The sequence below is a fragment of the Cyprinus carpio genome, chromosome B4, assembly GCF_018340385.1.
Source record: "Cyprinus carpio isolate SPL01 chromosome B4, ASM1834038v1, whole genome shotgun sequence".
NCBI lineage: Eukaryota > Metazoa > Chordata > Actinopteri > Cypriniformes > Cyprinidae > Cyprinus > Cyprinus carpio.
Window position 1 is genome coordinate 30,389,884 of NC_056600.1, and position 20,123 is coordinate 30,410,006.

Consider the following 20,123-nt stretch of genomic DNA (forward strand, 5'->3'; position numbering starts at 1 on the left):
TGAGAAGGTTAATTTGGGTTACTGAATAACCCATTTGCACACTGAAATATTTCTATGCACTTTACTTTCCATTGCAGTAGTGTAAATTATGTTCATAGTTCTGCCTATCTGTATATCATGCTGATAGTATTTAAAATTTAAAATCTGTAAATTATGTCCATAATACTTATCTGTATAGTTATTGTACATATTGTGGACCTTGTATATTCTGTACTTACTGCTTATTGCACTTCTGGTTAGATGCTAACTGCATTTCGTTGCCTTGTACCTTGTATGTGCAGTGACAATAAAGTTGAATCTAATCTAATCTAATCAAATCTAAATTACCGGGACGGCAATTCTGATAAGCTGTCGGAGACCAGGCTCTATAATGTGCAGCTTAACATGTAACACAGCTGCTATGTGAAAGGAACTGGACCGGACAACTTTCTGTAATGTCATACAGTGCAACTTCAGTAATTTACAAATGTGTAGATATAATCTGTGTGTCAGCTGAAGGTTTTAGATTCAGTCACTATGTTCCATCAGAGGTGCTGCTTCAAAGTCTTAATTTTAAATCTGGGGATGGAAAAACAGAAACCTTATTGCTTAAATGTGATCATTATACTTTAAACGGCTATGATTTAATTAATCAAACACGAGCATGGCATGTTTCAAAATGAAAAAAACGCAGTTAGCAGTCACCAAATAGCTCACATATATGCCAACTTGTGTTTCAATCTACTGATGATGAATAATGAATATTTTGTGTAATTTATGGTGTTTAAATCATACCTGTAAACTCACATTTCAGCCAGGAAAGTTCTAATGGCACTTTCTTTTCATATAATTTATTGTATGTAAAGGCTATAATTCTGCTGTTCCACAAGCGCCACCATCTGGCAAAGAGGTATATTCACTTACATTAACATTTTACGCAGAAAAGTGTTTAAAATGTTAATTAGCATATCAATAAGAAGACAAAAACGAAATTTGACATTTATAATTGGGGGGGGGGCTACCATAATGCTGTAGCCCAGCGGCCTCTGGATAATTAAAGTGCCCCTGCTGATGACGATGCTGTAACATCATTTTAAATTCCCTTTGGACAGCAAATTCTTCCAGTGGTAACTAGGTGATATTAGGAAGTTAATCCTACAATGAAATTGGTTTAATGTTTAAGTAGGCCAATTTGTTTGACGTTAAATTTACATCAAATCAATGTCTTTTCAGGTTTTTGACATCAGTTGGATTTGCTTATCTGACCTATTTTTTTGTGATGTGTTTTCAACATCAATTGCCCAATGGGTTGTGCTTGGACCCCGATGATCCCCGCTTGTGGCTATTTATACTACAGTAAATACAGCTGGATAAAACAAAAACTTCATTTTACCAACAAATTTTATTTTTTTAAAGGGAGGCTATTACTTTTTATTCTTATGTGAAAATAAGTATATTAATAGCGGTTTTGAACATACTTTTTGTAAGGGTACTTTTTTTTTTTCTTTTTTTTACAAAGAACACAAACAGGGTCACAATTGAATGAATATTCATTTATTTGTAAGTCTGACTTTTTTATTACACCAATTACAATTGAACTTTCTCCAAAGCGAATGCATTATTTCTAAACCTTTTGTCACATGGAAAACTAGGAATTATTTCCAGAATGAGTTTGCAAGTGCTGTTTCAGGCTTATGTGATATGAGCAACTCATGTCACACTGAGGACACTTGTAAGGCTTCTCTCCAGTGTGAAGTCGCATGTGAACATTAAGGTGCCCTTTCATTTTAAAACTCTTTTCACACTGAGGGCAGGGGAAAGGCCTCTCTCCAGTGTGAACTCTCATGTGAATCTTAAGGTTTCCTTTAACCGTGAAGCTCTTTCCACACTGAGGGCAGGTGAAAGGCTTCTCTCCAGTGTGACATCTTATGTGAGACTGAAGATATGCTTTGTTTGTGAAACTTTTTCCACAGTGATGGCACATGCAAGGCCTCTCCCCAATGTGATTTTGTACATGATTCTTAAGGTGAATCTTGTCAGTGAAACTTGTTTCACACACATGACATCTAAAACACTTCTCTCTTGAGTGAATACTCATGTGATGCTTAAGACTTCTTTTATGTTTGAAACTCTTCCCACACAGTGCGCAGGTGTGAGGCTTCTCTCCGGTGTGAACTCTCATGTGAATCATCAGATGGCCATTTTGTGTGAATCCCTTCCCACACAGTGCGCAGGTGTGAGGCTTCTCTCTGGTGTGAACTCTATTGTGAGACATTAGATGAGCATTTGATGTGCAACTCTTCCCACAAAGTTTGCAGGTGTGAGGATTGTCTCTGTTGTGAATCCTCAAATGGGTTGCAAGTTTCTTTTTCAGTGTAAAACTCTTTTTACAGTGAGGGCATATGAACGGCTCCACTCCAGAGTGAATACTCATGTGATACTTAAGGCTTCTTTTATGTTTGAAACTCTTTCCACACAGTTTGCAGGTGAAAGAGCCTTCTACAGTGTGAATTCTCATGTGGCCATTAAGACTCTCTTTTTGACTGAAACTCTTTCCACACTGAAAGCATATGAACAGCTTTTCAACGAAGTGAACTCTCATGTGAGTCTTAAGAAAACTTTTTAGTTTGAAACCCTTCCCACACCGTTTGCAGGTAAAAGGTTTGCGTTTGTGGGTTTTCAAGTGACGTCTAAGGGTTTGTTTTCGACAGAAACTCTTTCCACAGCGTTGACAGGTGAACGGTCTCTCTTTAGTGTGAACTCTCGTCTGGACTTTACGCTTTCTAGTTTCTCTTTTACGAGTCTGAGAGTAACTAAAAGATTTTTCCTCAGCCGTGACATCATGACATTTCTCAGTCTGACTTTTTTCTTCGGTTTCATTCAGTTCTCGACTCTTCTCTTTCAGTGTCATCAGGTCTAGGGTGAAGAGAAACAAAAACAAGTAAAGACCAGTTTATTGGCACAAAGCAAGACATGAAAATGTATGCTACATGTTGAAAAAGTGTAACCTGTAATCTCAGAACCTCAAGTCCTTAAGTCTTTGCTTTCTCCATGACACATCCCAAATGCCAACAAATATCAAATAAAGCGATTTGTCAGCAGACACAACAAGAGCATGTGTTTTGCTTAATACCAGTTTTCTGTTTCCGTACTTTAGAATAAATATCTGCTAGTCATTAGGATTAATACATTTACAGTTTATTTTATTTAAAAGCTTATGCTGATTGCTGCATGTTGTTTGAATTTACTAAAATACTTTTTGCTAACTGTAAATTTGTGGTTAAGTGGCAAACTGTACCACATTTATTTGCGATTTCGAGACAACTGAAACTATAGGCTTTGCTAGAAAGCGTGGACAGCGGTTTTCACTCAAGTGAGTTATCGCTGTATTTAGGTGGAGTTTGTTCACTGGCGCAGAAGCATCAGCCCTCCTTGTGTGAAGACCTACGAGTGTAAAGACAACTTACCCCCCCATTACTGGTCTCCTCATTTCCAAAAGATGAAAAAACCTCCGATGCTCTTATAACTTCAACACTTCCTTTGAACTTTCCTTCATGAATCCACTTCATTTGAATTATCAAAGTAAGATGGTGCTGCACACGGCCGCCTCAGTGCTTGGCTCTCCAGTGTTTCTCAAACATGATCAGTTTTACCAGGAATGAACTTCTGAACATTCGACAGAACACACGACAAAATCTTCTAGTGTATTTCGATTATTCTGACGTATTGCTGAACGTTGTAGTTGGTGGTGCAGCGGCGCTGCTCAAACGGGTCAGGATGCGCAGACGGGGGAAGAGAGCCGGTGTGCTTGTGAAGCTCAGACGTTACCTAGCATCCATCTGGCGAATCTCTGCTCTCTACCCAACAAAACGGACAAACTTCTTCTGCTCTCCAGGACAAACAAGGATTTATCACACTCTGCTGCTCTGTGTTTCACGAAAACCTGCATAAATGACACCATTCCGGACAGCGCGCTCCATTTGCGGCCTTTCAGCTGTTTAGAGCGGATCGCGATGCAAAATCAATCATCGTGCAGTGGCGGAACATGTTTTTACATCAACGAAAAGTGCTGTACAGAAGATGTGTTGTCCCAATCTAGAAGTGCTCTTTGTTAACTGCAAGCCGTTCTATTCGCCGCGGGAGTTTTGCTCGTTCATTCTGGTGAGTGTTTACATAAACTCAGCTTTACAGAAACTCGCTGATCAGATCACGGAGACAGAACAACAACACCCGGACTCCGTTTTAATCATTCTTGGGGACTTTAATAAACCCAATCTCTCCCGTCAACTGCCAAGATACAGACAGCACATCACATGTCCCACCAGAGACAGTAATATATTGGATCACTGTTACACCACAATAAAGGATGCATATCACTCTGTTCCACGAGCAGCTTTAGGACTCTCTGATCACTGTTTGGTTCATCTTATACTGACCTACAGGCAGAAACTGAAATCAGCTAAACCGGTATTAAGGACTGTAAAAAGATGGACTAATGAAGCAAGCAGGATTTACAAGCTTGTTTTGACCTCACTGATTGGAGTGCTGCCACCGATCTGGACGAACTCACCGAGACTGTGACATCTTATATCAGTTTATGTGAGGCAAGGCTCCAGAGTAACATTTGAGAGCAGTGGCACCAGCGCCACTAAGTTCTACAGATGGTGGCACCAGGAGTAGATTTGGTAGCGCTGGGGGTGGTGTGGGGGATTGCATTAATAAGTGCAGTTACTAATAAAATTTCATGTTCATTTGTTGTTTATTTTTCTTTTGCTTATTGTTTATACAGATTTGACAGTAAAGCACTAAGCATGAGTAAAGATGCATGCACAATTTACTTTTATTAACAACAGTAACAGGTGCAAAATCTACTTTTTATATACAGAAAATGTATATATTCCACTCTTATTAAATGTACCATTATTCTTCTAGCATACAGAACTGACCAACTTCAGTGATTATGTGTGATTTAGTAGCAAATTGAAGAAAAGTTTGTGACTTTTATTTCTTACACAAAAAAGGTATAAAATTATGACAAAATCTGATTTCTTAATGATTTAATATTTTATAGTGATTTTATGATTTCAAAATATAGAGAAAAAGTAGAAATGAATGACTAATAAGCCAATAAGTGCTCCTCTGCTGCTGTCTACTGGTTATAATTGTGATTTGATGTATTTTTTAAATTTTACACAAGTGTTTTTGTTTACCACAAAGTATATTTTGCTCATCCCATTAAAAATAACATTAAAACTGGATCATTTTAGAGCTTTAAAGTGCTTAAAAAAATTGTGTGAAATGCTTGAAAGTCACTGAAAAGTGCTTGAATTTCTCTCTCAAAAGGTTGTACAAACCCTGAAATGAATGATGTAATGCATTCGTCTATTTCTACCAGAACACCATGGTTACAGTTAACGTTATCGCTTCTGGTTTCCTGATGTATGTCAGCGCTGTTCATGACACAGATTTCTGTGCAGAATTTGAATGATTTTTCTCATGAAATCTCGCAGCAACCTTGTCAATGTGTGGTGAATTCAAACGCTTCTCACTGGATCTCGCAGCACTGCTGCATCTGTGCAGTAACAGTGTCGCGAAATCAACTTTGGCTCCCGAGTAAAGCTGTTCTGAGCTCGGACAAGTTTGTTTGCTTTGGGGTCCAAGCTGATAAACGATCCACGCTGCACAGCTGAAAGTTATCGCGGTTTAGTTTCGCTTTCGTTTCGTTTGCCGTTTCTCAAAAACTCAGACAGCTCCGTCAGGCCAAAGAAGATGCTTGCAGGAAAGGGGACAGATTCTTGTATAACATGCCAAATACACACTGGAAAAGGAGATCAGAGTGGCTAAAAGAAATTGTACTGGAAAGCTAAAGAACCAATTATTTTCCCAATTTGCCATGAATTAATTCATTTGCCAAAATTTGAGTATGTGTTATATCAAATACATTTTAGTACAATGTTTTTCTAGTCTCCGCTGCAGCAAAACAGTTGTGATTTTGTAGCCCATCAAAAGCTGAGAGTTTTATTGTGCCAATAAAAAAAAAGTTATTTGTCTTGCGTGGTACTTTTCTTTAGCTTTATATGAACATCGTCTATTTCACTGAATGTAATGTTGGGTGGTATGAGGAAAACTTCTTTATCACAGTTTATTTTAAGATTCTGGTATATTCACAGTATATGAAAGGTGCTGCGTTTGGTCTCGTACTCTATCGCATACGTTGTCAGTGTCGTGCACTTGCTTAGACCTTTGTTGTGATAAACAGTAAAGTGTGTTCAAGCGCTAGCAAAAGACAGTGTACAGAAATACCCTTTGAGAGAAGCAGTTAAATCAGCGGAAGTTAAAAGCAGATCGTAAGTGTATTTATTTCTTGTCTCATTAGTGTTAGCGCATTTGTCGTTGCTAGGAAACGCTTGTTTGTTTACTGTGTTGAGACGTGCTGCGTTTGGTCTCGTACTCTATTGCATACGTTGTCAGTCTCGTGCGCTTGCTTAGACCTTTGTTGTGATAAACAGTAAAGTGTGTTCAGCTGAATTCAATTTCCGTTTTGTCTGACGGGTATACAAAAAAGATTAGTAAACAGCAGCAGCCCTCCTGTTAAGCCCTCCTCGTTAGAAAAACGAAGAGTGTAAAGACCATCGACTCCACCGCGCAGGGACACCGGCAAGGGATATAAGTATTGTTTTGATTAATCCTTTTTCCTTCTACTTGTTTCACTTCTGTTTCAGTTTGTATAACTAATTCTTACTATGTGTTTCCAGATCCCTACTATCACTACCACTCGCAAACCACGCATCACACAATGTAGGCAGCGCAATCCTAACAACCTGCACACTCTACCTATGTCTGCTAATACACTATCTTTTTCTATTGGTCTCTGGAATTGCCAGTCTGTTGTAAACAAAGCCGATTTCATTACTTCTATTATTAGTCATTCAAAGCTTAATCTCATGGCCCTGACAGAGACCTGGATCAAACCAGAGGACACTGCTACACCTGCAGCTCTCTCCAATAATTTATCATTTTCCCACTCCCCCGGTTTGACTGGAAGAGGTGGAGGACTGGTCTGCTCATCTCTAATGATTGGAAATTTAATCCTTTACCATCTTTGGGTATCAACAGTTCCTTTGAATCTCATTCCGTTACTGTTACCTACCCTCTTAAAATACATTTTGTAGTTGTCTATCGACCCCCAGGACCACTAGGTATCTTTTTGGATGAATTAGATGTGCTGCTCTCAACCTTTCCTGAGGATGGTACTCCCCTAGTTATGCTTGGAGATTTCAAAATCCACCTAGATAAACCTCTATCTGTTGACTTCCGCACTCTGCTTGCCTCTTTTGATCTCAACCGAGTGTCAACTACTGCTACTCACAAATCAGGCAACCAACTGGACCTTATTTACACACGACACTGCTCCACTGATCATGTACTGGTTAATCCACTGCACACCTTGGATCACTTCCTCCTCACTCTTAACCTCAAGATGGTTCCTGACACATCATTTACCCCTCCACATCTTTCGACGTAACCTACGCTCACTCTCACCCTCCCGGCTATCTGCAATGGTTTCATCTTCGCTTCCTTCCCCTAAACTGTTAGCATCTTTTGATGCTAACAGTGCTACTGATACTTTCTGCTCCACTCTTACATCTTGTTTAGACACTGTTTGCCCCTTGTCTTCCAGGCCAGCCCATACCACCCCCTTCATCCCCTTGGTTATCTGATGTTCTACGCGAACACCGTTCTAAGCTTAGAGCTGCTGAAAGGTTGTGGTGCAAATCCAAAAATACTACTGACCTTAATGTGTATCAGTCACTCCTCTCTTCCTTTTCTGCTAAGGTCTCCACTGCTAAAAATACATACTACCATAACAAAATTAACAATTACAACAATAACAACCTGCTTCATCTCTAATTGCTGACAACTTTGCCACGTTTTTCATTAATAAAATTAAAAACATCAGTGCACAATTTTCCACACCACAATCCATCAAGCACATCTCACAAACAAACATACACTCATTCACATCCTTCTCTTCACTCTCTGAGGCAGAAGTCTCCAAACTCATCCTTTCTAATCATCCTAATACTTGTCCGCTTGATCCTATTCCATCTCATCTCCTTCAAGCCATTTCTCCTGCAGTTGTACCTGCACTCACTCACATCATTAACACATCCCTTCATACAGGTGTGTTTTCCCCTCATCATTTAGACAGGCTCGTATAACTCCACTCCTTAACAACCAGAACAACCTCCTTGACAGCAACCAATCTGGCTTCAGAAGTGGACATTCAACTGAGACTGCCTTGCTCTCAGTTGTTGAAGCCCTAAGACTGGCAAGAGCGGAATCCAAATCTTCAATACTTATCTTGCTTGATCTATCTGCTGCTTTTGACACGGTTAATCACCAGATCCTCCTGTCAACACTACTGACAAAGGGCATCTCAGGAACCGCACTCCAGTGGTTTGAGTCTTACCACTCAGATAGGTCCTTCAAAGTATCTTGGAGAGGTGAGGTGTCCAAGTCGCAACATCTAACTACTGGGGTGCCTCAGGGCTCAGTTCTTGGACCACTTCTCTTCTCTGTCTACATGGCATCATTAGGTTCTGTCATTCAGAAACATGGCTTTTCATACCATTGCTATGCTGATGACACTCAACTCTACCTCTCATTCCATCCTGATGATCCATCGGTAGCTGCTCGCATCTCAGCTTGTCTAACAGACATTTCTTGCTGGATGAAGGACCATCACCTTCAACTCAACCTTGCCAAGACAGAACTGCTTGTGGTTCCAACAAACCCATCGTTTTCATCACAATTTCACCATCAAGTTAGGCACATCAACCATAACTCCTTCAAAAACAGCCAGAAACCTTGGAGTTATGATTGATTGATCAGCTAACTTTCTCAGACCACATTGCTAAAACTGTCCGTTCCTGCAGATTTGCTTTATTCAACATTAAGAAGATCAGGCCCTTTCTTTCCGAACATGCTGCACAACTCCTTGTTCAAGCTCTTGTTCTGTCCAAGCTAGACTATTGCAACGCTCTCTTGGCAGGTCTTCCAGCCAGTTCTATCAAGCCTTTACAATTAATCCAGAACGCGGCAGCAAGATTAATTTTTAATCAGCCGAAAAGAATACACGTCACACCTCTGTTTATCAATTTGCACTGGCTACCAATAGCTGCTCGCATAAAAATCAAGGCATTGATGTTTGCATACAAAACCACCACTGGCTCTGCACCCCTTTACCTAAATTCATTACTTCAGACTTATGTGCCCTCTAGAAGCTTGCGTTCTGCAAGTGAACATCGCTTGATTGTGCCATCCCAAAGAAGCACAAAGTCACTTTTACGGACTTTTAAATTAAATGTTCCCTCCTGGCGGAATGACCTGCCCAACTCAATCCGAGCAGCTGAGTCCTTAGCCATCTTTAACAATCGGCTTAAAACACATCTCTTCCATCTTTATTTGATCCTCTAACTTTTTCACTCACTATTCTAATTATATTTAAAAAAAAAAAAAATCTAACTACCTTTTTAATCTTTTTGTATTCTATCTATTTTCTTTTCATTTATTATACAATTATAAAAAAAGACCTCTAACACTAGCTTGCTCTATTCTTTTTCTATTCTATCTGTTTTCTTTTTTATTTATTATATTATTTAAAAGCCCTTGCTACGTATACTGTGTTTAGGCTAACTGAGACTTGTTATAGCACTTATATATCATTGCTCTTTTGTTGTTTTTGATTGCTTCCATTGTCCTCATTTGTAAGTCGCCTTGGATAAAAGCGTCTGCTAAATGACTAAATGTAAATGTAATGTAAATATGAAAGATTTTTTTCTTGGCGACCTTTTTTGTGACTTATTTTATGGTCAGGAGTTTATAGACTTTTTGGCAAGGTTAATGTTTTAATTAGAATGTATAAAAACTTTATGATGATAATCCTTAAAAATAATATTTTAAAAATGATTATTATCAGAATTATAATTACTCCATGAAGTACATTTTACTTGTTTTTATGAAGACCTTTGAGTTGCTGTGTCTAAACAAACTGTATTACTAATACTATTACTCGAAGTAGACTGTAGGACTATATTTAAAAAACATTTTTTTTTTAATACCATATTTTTTTTGATGGGTTGTTGAGAAGAATTTGAGTTACTGTGTATATTATGAATGACAATAGTTTTAGCAAATGAAATTTCAGACTTTGCAAGTTCGACACAGGAGTGTGAACTCCAGTGGACGCGACGCCGAAGTCCGGTAATTCCACAAAAAGCAGCGTACTTGATAATGTCAGACAGCTCGCCTTGACTATTGCAATTTTTCTCACTGTATTTAAAATAAGACGAAATATGATATCAAACACCTCAATTAATTTTCATTTAAAAATATTAATAGCTGCATAAATGTAACACAGCCATTGGGGTTGCACAAGCCAGTACACTCTCAGTGCTGGTCCCAAGCCCAGACAAATTGGGACAGTTGCGTCAGGAAGGGCATCCGGCATAAAACCTGTGCCAAATTAAACATGTGGATCATAAACCAGATTTCCATACCGGATCGGTCGAGGCCCAGGTTAACAACGACCGCCACAGGTACTGCTAGCCAGCAGGGTACTGGTGGAAACTATGCTACTGGTGGTCAAAAGAGGAGAAGGAGAGGAGGAAAGTGTGTCCAGAGACATCGAGAAAAGAAGAAATGTAAGAGTGTGGAGGTGAGAGTTGGAACATTGAATATTGGCACTATGACTGGTAAAGGGAGAGAACTGGCTGATATGATGGAACAGAGAAAAGTTGGCATACTGTGTGTGCAAGAGACAAAGTGGAAGGGGAGTAAGGCCAGGAGAATCGGAGGTGTATTCAAACTGTTCTACCATGGTGTGGATGGAAAGAGAAATGGCACAGAGATAATTCTGAAGGAAGAGTATGTTAATAGTGTATAGTAGTATAGTATAGTAGTAGTAGTAGCCCTTTATTGTCACTAGTCACAAGTACCAGCGAAATTAGCCATCAACCTGTCCATACATACATACATACATACATACATATACACAACATACATACAATATGACAAGGGGGTAGACAGGACAGGAAGACAGGGAATTGAGGAAGAAATACAGCATAGCATGAGGGAGGGGAGGAGAAAAAAAATAACCCCCAGACTATGCTCCTTTGGGAGTACAGTGTGAGAACAGGAAAAACACCTCAGCAACAAAAGCACATAATCAATACAAAATAAACACACGACTTTGCAACAGGGGAGGGGAAGAGGGGTGTCGAGGTAATCCAGCGCAGGCAAGCAGCCATCCGGTCCTGCAGCCATTCTCGGCGCTGGTCACAGACCCGCTTGTCAGACTGGCAGTACAAAGCGGTGAAGGCGAGGGATGTGGGGTGGAGGGTTGAATGCATATCTGTATATGTGTGTGTGTGTATGTATGTTAAAGTTCTTTTATGTAGGCCTGGAGAGTTGCTACTCCTGGCATCAAATCTCGGTGCCTCAGTCCGCAGGATTGTGATAGCGATACACAGCAAGTTGCCATGGAGACAACCTTGATCAGGTCCCAGACAGAGTCAACAATCAGCAGGTATCTGTGGAGTGGGGGAGGAACGCAAGAGCGTCTCACTGCAGTGCTCTTCCGGGGGAGTTGTTGTTCCAACAGCGGCCTTGGCTGAGGCCAGTGCTGGTTGAGGGGAGCCGAAAGTAGATAAGATTAGGGTTGTTTGGTCTTGGGGCGAGTAGCCGCATTACAATTTACACGACTACTCTCTTAGTCCATTCTGGTCTCCAAATCGATCCATTGCCTTTGCAAAGCCGTGAGCTTCTCCGTGATGTTATCCATATTGCGGTTAAGAGTCTCAGTGCTGACCGCTCTGCCCACTGCTCCAATCATGATGGACAGCCCTGTGAGGCTTTGGACAGCTGTTCCTGTTTTCTGAATTCTTCGATAAACCAGGGCAATGCCTAATCCAATCAGCAGAAGACCTGTTATCATGGTTCCGAATAGGTAGATATCTTCAGTATCCTCCACGGAAAGAGCCGCCAGACACACGACCCGCCACCTCTCCCACGCATCCATCGTGTAGCCGGCTGCGAACGTTCTGGCAGGACAGTCAGGTTCCCCCGAACCCAAGCTTCTCGTCGAAAAGATGGTGTCAATTGCGTTGAGAGACCAATTGATCAAATCCATGATTCCAGTTTCAGTTTGGAGAGCAGTGCAGAGAGAGTCTCTCAAAGTATAAGACAATAGACGAGACGAGAGAAGCAAAGCAGGGAAGGTAACGGGGAGGAGAGGGAGAGAAAATGTGACCGCCTTCGTTGAGAGCCAAACGAGAGATGAATTGGAGGTGAAGAGAGTGTCTGACAGAATGATGAGTGTAAAGCTGGAAAATGAAGGAGTGATGATAAATGTCATCAGTGCATATGCCCCGCAAGTGGGGTGTGAGATGGAGAGAAAATTTTTGGAGTAAGTTGGATAAGGTGGTGAAGGTACCCAAAGAAGAAAGAGTGGTGATTGGAGCGGACTTCAATGGACATGTTGGAGAAGGAGATGGGTAGGTACAGTGTAAAGGAAAGGAATGTTGACAGGCAGATGTTGGTAGATTTTGCAAAAAGAATGAAAATGGCAGTATTAAATACATATTTTAAGAAGAAGGAGGAGCACAGAGTGATGTATAAGTGTGAAGGAAGGTGCCCACCGGTGGACTATGACCTTTGCAGGAGATGCAACCTGGAGGAGGTCAAAGACTGTAAGGTGGTGGCAGGGAATTGTGTAGCTAAACATCATCGGATGGTGGTTTGTAGGATGACTTTAGAGGTGAAGAGGAGGAAGAGAGTGAGGACTGAACCAAGGTTAAAATGGTGGAACTTAGAGGAGGAAGACTGTTGCGTGAATTTCAGGGAGGAGGTGAGACAGGTATGACATCTGGACAGAGGAAGGAAGACGAAGAGGCTTGTTGGTGGAATGAGGAATTGGTGCTCTGCATTTAATCCATCCAAGTGCACAAACACAGCAGTGAGAAGTGAACACACCGTGAACACACACCTGGAGCAGTGGGCAGCTATATATCCAGCGCACAGGGAGCAACTGGGGGTTCAGTGCCTTGCTCAAGGGCACTTCAGCTATGGGTATTGAGGGAGGAAGAGAGCGCTATTCATTCACTCCCTCCCACCTACAACTCCTGCCAGCACCGAGACTCGAACCTGCGACCTTCGGGTTACAAGTCCAATTCGCTAACCATTAGGCCACAGCTGCCTCAGAAGAATACCTGCAAGAGTGAAAGGTAAAGTTTAAAAGACGGCAGTAAGACCAGCTTTGTTGTATTGCTTGGAGGTGGTGGCACTGACAAAAAGACAGGAGAAGGAGCTGGAGGTGGCAGAGTTAAAGATGCTGTGATTTTCTTTGGGAGTGACAAGGATGGAAGGATCAGAAATGAGCATATTAGAAGGACAGCGCAGGTAGAACAGTTTGTAGACAAAGTGAGAGAGGATGGTTTGGGCATGTGCAGAGAAGGGATGCAGGGTATGTTGGGAGAAGAGTGCGGAGGATGGAGCCACCGGGCAGGAGAAGAAGAGAAAGACCAAAAAGGAGATCAGGGGTTAAAGCAAAAAATATATATTTTGACTGAAAATTTTTCCTCAGCCAAACCCCAAACCACATCCATACCCGTCACACACCCAGCTTTTTTCTTCTTGTAATTAGAAGCGCTTCTCCTCCTAATTAAAACAATTTAGGAGCACCTTCTAATCAATAATTAATTCTGATCAAAAAATACGCCTTCCTAATACGAGGTGATCTTTGATTTAAGTGATTTACAGGGGCATTTTCTTTTTACCTTTGCAATGGCATCATTTTCATCTGTCAAATTCAAAAATGTACGTTTAAAAGCTAATTAAAATTTCTATTTAAAACAATATAGTAAGTAGAATAAGACAGATAAGTTACCAATCATATGAAATTAGTATTAATAAAAAATGTATTTGTACTACAGAGGTGGCACAGAATAACACAAAAGTGTCTTGTAGGTAAATTGTCAGACATTTAATGAGGCTCAGAGGTGGCATGAGTGTAATTAAATCCATAAATTCATGTGGAGATTAATGTTTTAAATATAAAATGTTGAATACAGAAACATTAATTGATTTAAATTATTAGAAACAATAATGTACAGTATGTGGAAAATAATGTGTTTTTTGAAGCTTAAACCACATAAACACATTTCATTATACGAATACACAAAATAATGTTCTTTTTAGCAACGTCATGTAAGGATGAAAGACCCTCAGACACTTTGATCTCCTGAGAAACAGTTAATACAAACATACACGGGCATCTTCGAGACGCCTCTCTCACATATGCACTGGTTCCTCCTCATCCCCTTCCGTCCCTTCACCCAGCTCACTCAGAACGGTCAATAGTATTACGCTCTACATGAATGCAAGTAATATTTACAGTCGTGTTCGGTATCATTTGAATAGTCCCAGGACGAGTGGTACAATGGTCTCAATCTTACAAAAGTAGACTAAAAGACAGTACAGATCCTAAGAGTTAAGAGATGTTTTGCTCACTGTAATTGGAGTGCCCTTTCCCAGGGTCTTCCGTGTAAATTACCTTCTGTTCCCATTGAGGTGTAAACTACCCCGGTCTGGGACCTGGCTTAATGCAAATTCCAATTGTTTGTAGATGCCTCCATTTGGGGGATGTTTTGTCTTGGTGTTGTGTATTTTCCTGAAGTCAGGTATACATCTTTTACTCTTAGATTCATCTTTGAGAATTTGATGTCTTGTATTGATTTGATATCTCTGAATTGGCTATGTAATTGGCATAATATTTACCTGACTGATAATAATTTCTTATATTTGATTTATTCTGACTCTGAAATTATTTTCTCAAGTAGATTAAGTGAAGGCGTATGTTACTGCAAATCTGTGTCCAGGGTTAGTACATACTAAATCTCAGGCTAGATGGAGCACGAGGCACATCAGGTGAGATTATAGATTTCTGACTAACTGCTTGACTTTAGTTAAGTTGTTATGCAGTTGCATTAACTATGGGGGGCTAGACAAAATACTACTGGAGTATTAGCATGGTTTGGGCATATTTCATAGTACTAGCCATAACCTCTGGGTATTGTCTCACTTTATTCAAGTTGTTATATAATTAGATTAATTATAGGGGGCTAGGTAAAACACAATTATCTCACAGTGCTAGCCATAACCTCTGGTTATTGTTTTGATCTTTAACTAAGTTGTTACATAGGTGACTGTAGGGGACTAAACAGAACCACTATTTAAAGAATGACAAGCATGAGGCGGTCTATTAAATAGTTAGTCATAACCTCTGACTAATGCTCAGACTGGAGAGTTTGTGATCGTGGGGTACATGTACATCGGCCGGCGTGATACACCCTGAGTTTCCTATGAGTGAGTAAATATACAGTAAAGAGTCAACTAGAATAATCAAATGTCAGAATAACAACAGTAATAACTAGAGACATACAATCAATCAATTTGCCTTTCAACCTAAATTCGAGATCATAACAAAATGGAGTCAGATTAGAATTGAACTTAAACTGAATAACTTTGTGTGCAGAAGCTGTCATTAATTCTGTTGTGAGACAAACAACAGATAAAGAGACGCACGACACAGAAAGACTTTGAGAATGAAACTGACCTGTTTGTGTCTCAGTGTCTTCATGTTCAACTCTGAAATCTTCTTCAATCTTCACGTCTTCACTCTCCTCTTTAATAAACTCCATCTCTGTTTGGTTATCCTCCAGATCTTCATATCTGAGTGTGAAAGCTGCTTCAATCTTCATGTCCTCAGTCTTAATAAACGCTATCTCTGTGTGTTCGTCAGTATCTTCATGTTTGAGTGTTTCTTCAATCTCCACGTCTTCAGTCTCCTCTTTAATAAACTCCATCTTTATAACAGTGTGCTTCAGCAGGAGTTTCTCTGTGTGTTTGAGATCAGAATCATTAACAGACGGATCTCTGGGAAAAAAACAAACACCAGGTTTGTTGTGCTGCTTTGTTTTTCTGCTATTTTCTGCTATTATACAAAATAAACTTTGCTATGTAACAAAATTTTCATTACTAAAAACCTAAAATAAAGTATTTAAAAATATGACATTATAATATTACAAAATAATACATTTATTTCACAGACAACCTAGTTTACAAAAACAGCCTTTGATTAAAGTCATTAGAGAGGATTCAGATTAAAGCCAAGCCTTCCCCAGCCTCACAAACACACTCAGAAGAAACATTTCTGATTGTTATCAGTGTTCAAGACTTTACAGGTCTCCTTGATCGAGTTCAAAAGAACAAAACTGATCTGAACAGAAAACGAAACGCTTCTCTGTTTACTCACAAGAACGGTTCATTACTTCTATTTACTCACTTCACTCATAAAACTATGTTCATTAGTTATTACATGCATCAGTACGTTACGTGAATAAATAATTCATTTGTAATTTCTCTGTAAAACTGTTTGAACGGGCTTTACTGATTTAAAGGATTTAAAACAAACCTTTCTTTAGCAGAATCTCAGCTGCAGGAGCGCGGCGCAGCCTTATGACGTCACGCCGCCTCACCAACATAAAAGTCCCGCTCAGACGCTAAAAAAACCTTCAAATGATAAAATAAAGGATTGATTCAAAGGATAAATCACAGATTCCCAGAGCTATCAATACCATATTTTTTTTTCAAAAGCTTCTGGTTTATATCTAAATGCAAGCTAAATTCTGGTTTCTTGATCTTCATATTATAAAAGATTTAAAATAACTAAAAACTTGGGTGAAAGGGGGCTTGATATCGGTGCACACAGACTACAGTAATCTACTCTTCATTAATCTAGTCATCACATTGTTCTTGCTGTGAATTACATTAGTGCTGATGGCATTAGTTTTTAATAGTTATTTCCCTCATCTTTGAGAACAGCCTGGCGATTTATTTGCCAGCGAAGCACTATATTGGTGTTGCTCAGACCATGTCTACGGTCTTTGGTGTTGCTCTCATGAAGGGATCCCTCACACCAAGGCAAGGACACTTTTAGATGTCCAGATGTGGCCAGTTCAGGGTCTTCTGAGTGTGCTTCACAGGGGCTTATAGCTCTCAGAGAGATCGACCGCTAGATACAAAGATACAATCTTCCTAAATAAACAGCGTTTCACTGCTGAAACTGTACTGTATAAAGTAAACGATTACCCACTAAAGTTACAGAAGTTACTTATGAGCGAGGAGTGATTCTCTGTTGTTCTTCTGTTGTTTGATTAACATTATAAGCCTATAATATAATAAAGGCATGGATCTGTGATACTGACACACATCCAATGTTTCCTTAACTGTTAATGTTTAAGACATAATCAGCTGTGTTAAAAAATTACCCTCTAACACTAACGTTCTCTATTCTATTCTTCTATTCTTTCGACTTGATTTCTTTCTATTTATTTAAAAAAATTAACCTTCTAACACTTACATGCCCTATGGGTTTGAGTCGTGAGTTTGAGTCTTTGTACCGTCTGGGATCGTAGGTGGGGTGAGTAAATAAGCATCTCTCTCTCTCTTGCACCCTCTAGACCACGACTGAGGTGAGACCCTTGAGCAAGAACCGAACCCCCAACTGATCCCCAGGCACCTCAGCAAAAATGGTGAGATGGTCCTCACTGCAGAACACAAGATCCAGGGGGCAAGGTTGCATCCAGATTCAACTCCTCCCACCTTACATATCCCTAAACCAACCCATCTCCACCCTAGATGTGGATCCAACCTTGGCTGCATTGCACTCCACTTTTAGACACACACTCATAAACTCTCCTTAGCACTTCCCCTCGGGGGAATCCCACTGCCACTTCACCTTCACTAAAAAAAACTAATAAAAAAGTATACTTTGAAGTACACTTTGGCCTTTATCAGTGGCGCACAAGATGTGATGACAATGTAAGTGTCACTGCATTATAATTTATAAATAGAAATTATGGAATATATAGAAATAGAAACCAGAGTGAGGTATAGACCCAGTATGATTGGCTGGCATTACCCAAACAGGTGAACCTATCAGTGTTCGTGCTTGATCATGATTGGTCAGTTGGGTAAGATTCATGGGCCAATTAGTGGCTGTGTGCATATACAAGGAGAAGTGTTTGGTTACATGGGATGCTTAATCCTTGGTACCACCTCTTTTTGACATGTGGTGCTTTGAACGAGGGGTAGCAGTTGGGTTATCCTCCTGTCTGTCGTGTGCTGCTGTTGGACAGTTTTCAGATATGGGCCTGCAAGTAGCTGTAATCCTGCATGGTGAGTGACCATGTGTATTGCAGCACTGTACCCTTCCTTGGTAGGTATGGGGAGTTTTTAGTTTGTATGTGTAACTTTTGTTCACTGTTCAGCAGGTTTGATTGCACGTCCAGGGGTTTCCAATGATCTTAATGGAAGCCTAATGAACATCAAGTAATTGACTGCACTTCTGCTCTGTTTTGTTATAGTTTTGTCTAGAATTCATCTAGGTCTGTATGTTATTGTTTTGTATCGTTTGATGCGTGGATTTAGGTGGGAGGGGTTGGCCATGGTACCTTGTACCCTGTACTTTTTTTTTCTTGGTTTTGTTTGCTGCTATTGTGAAACTGATGTGACATTTTGTATGCAAAGAAGTGATTGTTATAAATAAAATGGTTTCTGTTCAGTGGTGCTGTAATCATTGTCAAAAACAGAAGTATAACTAAGTGTAGTTTGAGTGACAAATGGAGCTCATAGTTCAGGCAGAAACAACCATAACAACCAGAATCAAACTACTCCAACTACAACCAAAAAAACTAAAGACACTTTTTTTTCATGCAATAGGCATGCAAAAAAACTAAAAAAAAATTAGCATTTCTAATATTCGTCGAATTTAAAATAAAAATCCACATTCGAATGCAAAAACGTTGCATTCGAATTTTAGATGTGCGTTAAGGAGGCTGCTTTAAGGCCCGGCCTGGGTATGCTTCATATTCCGCGTTCCATTGAGTCTCGCACACAGACGCGTCCGCACAGCTTTCAAAAGGAATATGAGCTCGACACGCAGTACCACTTCTGTCTCATCATACACCTCATGCATGCACTGTTGCCTTTTCGTGAGCCATCTTGATGACAAATGACAATGCGGATGCGTGCGGCCGTAGTATACTTTGTCATCGCCTCTCGTGCACCACTGATAAAGGCCAATGTAAGTGTCACTGCATTATAATTTTGTTATTAGCCTATCGAGTTGAAGCCACTAGATGCAGCGCTGCTGCGATGTTCATTCAAAATATTGCAGAAAAAGAACATCAATGTGGAGAAGACCTTGTTTACATCAAAACTGAAACCAGGTGGTTCACACAATGCAAATTTCGAGCATTTTCTAGATGGACATCTATCACCATTGCACTCGCGTCTCGTACAAGAGAGCCACATGTTTAGAAAGCCATGTAAAATTAATGTAACTTAAACTTTTTAAAAACATAAAAAAAATCTTTAAAAAATCTTCTAAAAAAAAAAGACTTTATGGTAGGTTTTTCCCCATCCCACTGCCTCATGTTTTTAAATGAAAAATGTACTCTGTGTGATTGGCTTTCCGCTCTTTGTATTACACTATGCATGCATACATGATGCTGTTTTGTTTATAGTTGTTTAAGCAACTTAATAATAATTGGTTCATAAACATTATTTTAAATATTATGCACTTTTTTCACAGTCATGTTTTCTTATGCTTTGAATAAACGTGCATTAGTAATATTTTGCTCGATGCGCCCTTTTGTGGCCTCAGGAGAGAAGCCAAATGCTTTTCTTCACCCTAACTGAAAATATACATTTTAAATTCAAATAAAATTTGAATTTTGATAATATTTAAGTACAAAATTTGAATTGAGTTTTTCAGCCATTTTGACAGCCCTAGTGTGTAACAGGTCCCACTCAGCTGCTCCAATTGGGTCCTGAACCTAGGCCTCCAGCGTGGGAGGCAAACGCACTAACAAGGAGGCTAAAGACTGCAGCCAAAAGCATCAGTCGCGAGGTTTACCTGCACAGCACCTACTCACTGTTGTTTAATCTTTTCCAGTCTCATTTACAGACCTATATCACTTGTGCATGGAATTTTATATCTGTTGCATATAAAAAAAAAT

At 39.8% G+C, this 20,123-nt stretch overlaps 1 protein-coding gene across 1 annotated transcript; it reads right to left on the reverse strand.

Annotated features, from left to right (window-relative positions):
* Positions 1-196: 196 nt before the first annotated feature.
* On the reverse strand, positions 197-16,598 carry LOC109094116 (gastrula zinc finger protein XlCGF26.1-like). The gene is made up of 3 exons (XM_042722500.1): positions 16,514-16,598; positions 15,656-15,937; positions 197-2,895 (listed from the first exon to the last, which is right to left on the reverse strand). The coding sequence occupies exons 1-3, from the start codon at positions 16,581-16,583 to the stop codon at positions 1,628-1,630; spliced, it is 1,620 nt and encodes a 539-aa protein (XP_042578434.1). The 5' UTR covers positions 16,584-16,598; the 3' UTR covers positions 197-1,627.
* Positions 16,599-20,123: the final 3,525 nt, after the last annotated feature.

What these genes read in the sequence shown, in the direction of transcription:
- LOC109094116 (XM_042722500.1), bottom strand. Translation starts at nt 16,583, where the DNA reads ATGTTGGTGAGGCGGCGTGACGTCATAAGGCTGCGCCGCGCTCCTGCA. An exon ending in TGAGATTCTGCTAAAGAAAG is followed by an intron (nt 15,938 to 16,513) that starts GTTTGTTTTAAA and finishes TCAAACACACAG; the next exon opens with AGAAACTCCTGCTGAAGCAC. An exon ending in AGACACTGAGACACAAACAG is followed by an intron (nt 2,896 to 15,655) that starts GTCAGTTTCATT and finishes TCTTCACCCTAG; the next exon opens with ACCTGATGACACTGAAAGAG.